Source organism: Octodon degus, unplaced genomic scaffold (genome assembly GCF_000260255.1).
Source record: "Octodon degus isolate 3935 unplaced genomic scaffold, OctDeg1.0 scaffold00046, whole genome shotgun sequence".
NCBI classification, from domain to species: Eukaryota; Metazoa; Chordata; class Mammalia; order Rodentia; family Octodontidae; genus Octodon; species Octodon degus.
This window is the reverse complement of record NW_004524622.1, coordinates 6,875,336-6,876,849: the sequence shown is the minus strand read 5'-3', so window position 1 is coordinate 6,876,849 and position 1,514 is coordinate 6,875,336. Positions and strand designations below refer to the sequence as shown.

Genomic DNA, 1,514 nt, shown 5'->3' with positions numbered 1-1,514 from the left:
TCCTCCTCCTCCTCCTTCTCCTTCTCCTCCTTCTCTTCTTATTCCTTCTCCTCTTCCTCTTTCTCCTCTTCCTCCTCCTTTTCCTCCTCCTCTTCCTACTCCTTCTACTCCTCCTCTTTCTCCTTCTCTTCCTCTTCCTCCTCTTTTTCCTCCTCTTCCTCTTTTTCCTCCTCCCTCCCTCTCCCTTTCCTTCTCCTTCTCTCTTTTTCTTTTTTGAGTATGGAGAATTGAACGTTGTGCTTGCCAGGCAGGCACTATGGCACTGAGCTATCTCTCAGGTTCAATGCCCAATTTCTTTCTTTCTGCCCTTTAGGTTCTCCATGTTTTAAACACTGACTTTTTTTTTCTTCTTTTTGTTTTTTGGTATTAGGTTGAACAAATCCTGGCAGAATTTAAGATCCGGGCTCTGGAATGTCATCCTGACAAGCACCCTGAGGACCCCAAAGCTGGTAAGAATTTAATAATGGCTATTTTTCAAGAAAATGGGTAACACATAGAACCAAAAGACTTTTGTGCAGTAACAACTTTATTTTGTCTGTTATGCTCAAAGCTATTCTTTCATTTAATGCCAAAGGTCGTTTCTGCTATTGGATGGGAGAGAAGACTGTAAAAGACCTTTTTTTGTTTTTAAAAATCTTATTTATTTATTTATTTTGAGGTGAGGTCTTGTGTATTTCAGGATTGCATCAAACTTCCTGCAATCCTTCTATCTCAGCCTCTTGGGATTACAGGCCTGTGCCACAATGCCCAGTGAAAGATCTTTTTTTTTTTTTAATGTATTTGTTACAGGGTCTGCAGGGTCTACAGGGTCTCACTACATAGGTCAGACTTGTGATTCTCCTGTTTTCAGCTTCCCAAGTGCTGGGATTACAGGCATGTGCCACCATGCCCTGTCTCTATCACCATCTCAGTGCGCCCCACTGGTGAGGCTGTCATGGCACACCGGGGATCAAACCCGGGCTGCTGTGCTCTGCCTAAGCAGGGGCTTTAGTCTGCTGAGCTATTTGGCCAGCCTGAAAAATGTTTTCTTAAGAGTAGTCTTTTGATGTGCATATTTATTTCTGTAGTGTGCTGCTTCAGGATTCAAAACATGTCCAGTTTGTGCTTTATTTCACCAGCTAGTGAGTGTGAGTGTGGCAAGCAGTGGTCTTGATGGGAGCCAGCTGTTTTCTTCATTTCGCAAGGCCTGACTGTGTTCATAGTTTTTTTCCTTTATTACCGTCACACTAACATAACTGAAGTCCATTCACTGCTACAGCAAGCCCATGATCCCTCTGCAACCCATACTCCCTGTGTGCCTTCCTTTTTCCTGTCTCCTAAGGGTGACATTGCCTGAGAAGAAACCCACAGCCTCGGTCTCTCCTTCTTTTCTCCCTCGTTTTCCATTTGTTACACGATGTCTTCCTTTCCTCCTTTCTCAGAAATGGATGAAAGACTTCCTGGTTGACAAATTCATCTTAGGTTTTAGTCCTTACCTTTGCTGAGTTTGCACTTGAGTGTGGCACTTTGATTTT

At 43.3% G+C, this 1,514-nt stretch overlaps 1 protein-coding gene across 1 annotated transcript in view; it reads left to right on the top strand.

The window, feature by feature from the left end:
• Positions 1-1,514, top strand: part of Dnajc12 (DnaJ heat shock protein family (Hsp40) member C12) — a 50,172-nt gene that overhangs the window by 8,880 nt on the left and 39,778 nt on the right. Inside the window, exon 3 of the mRNA XM_004632035.2 lies at positions 371-449. Coding sequence (XP_004632092.2) covers positions 371-449 — 79 coding nt within the window. The remainder of the gene's footprint in view (positions 1-370; positions 450-1,514) is intronic.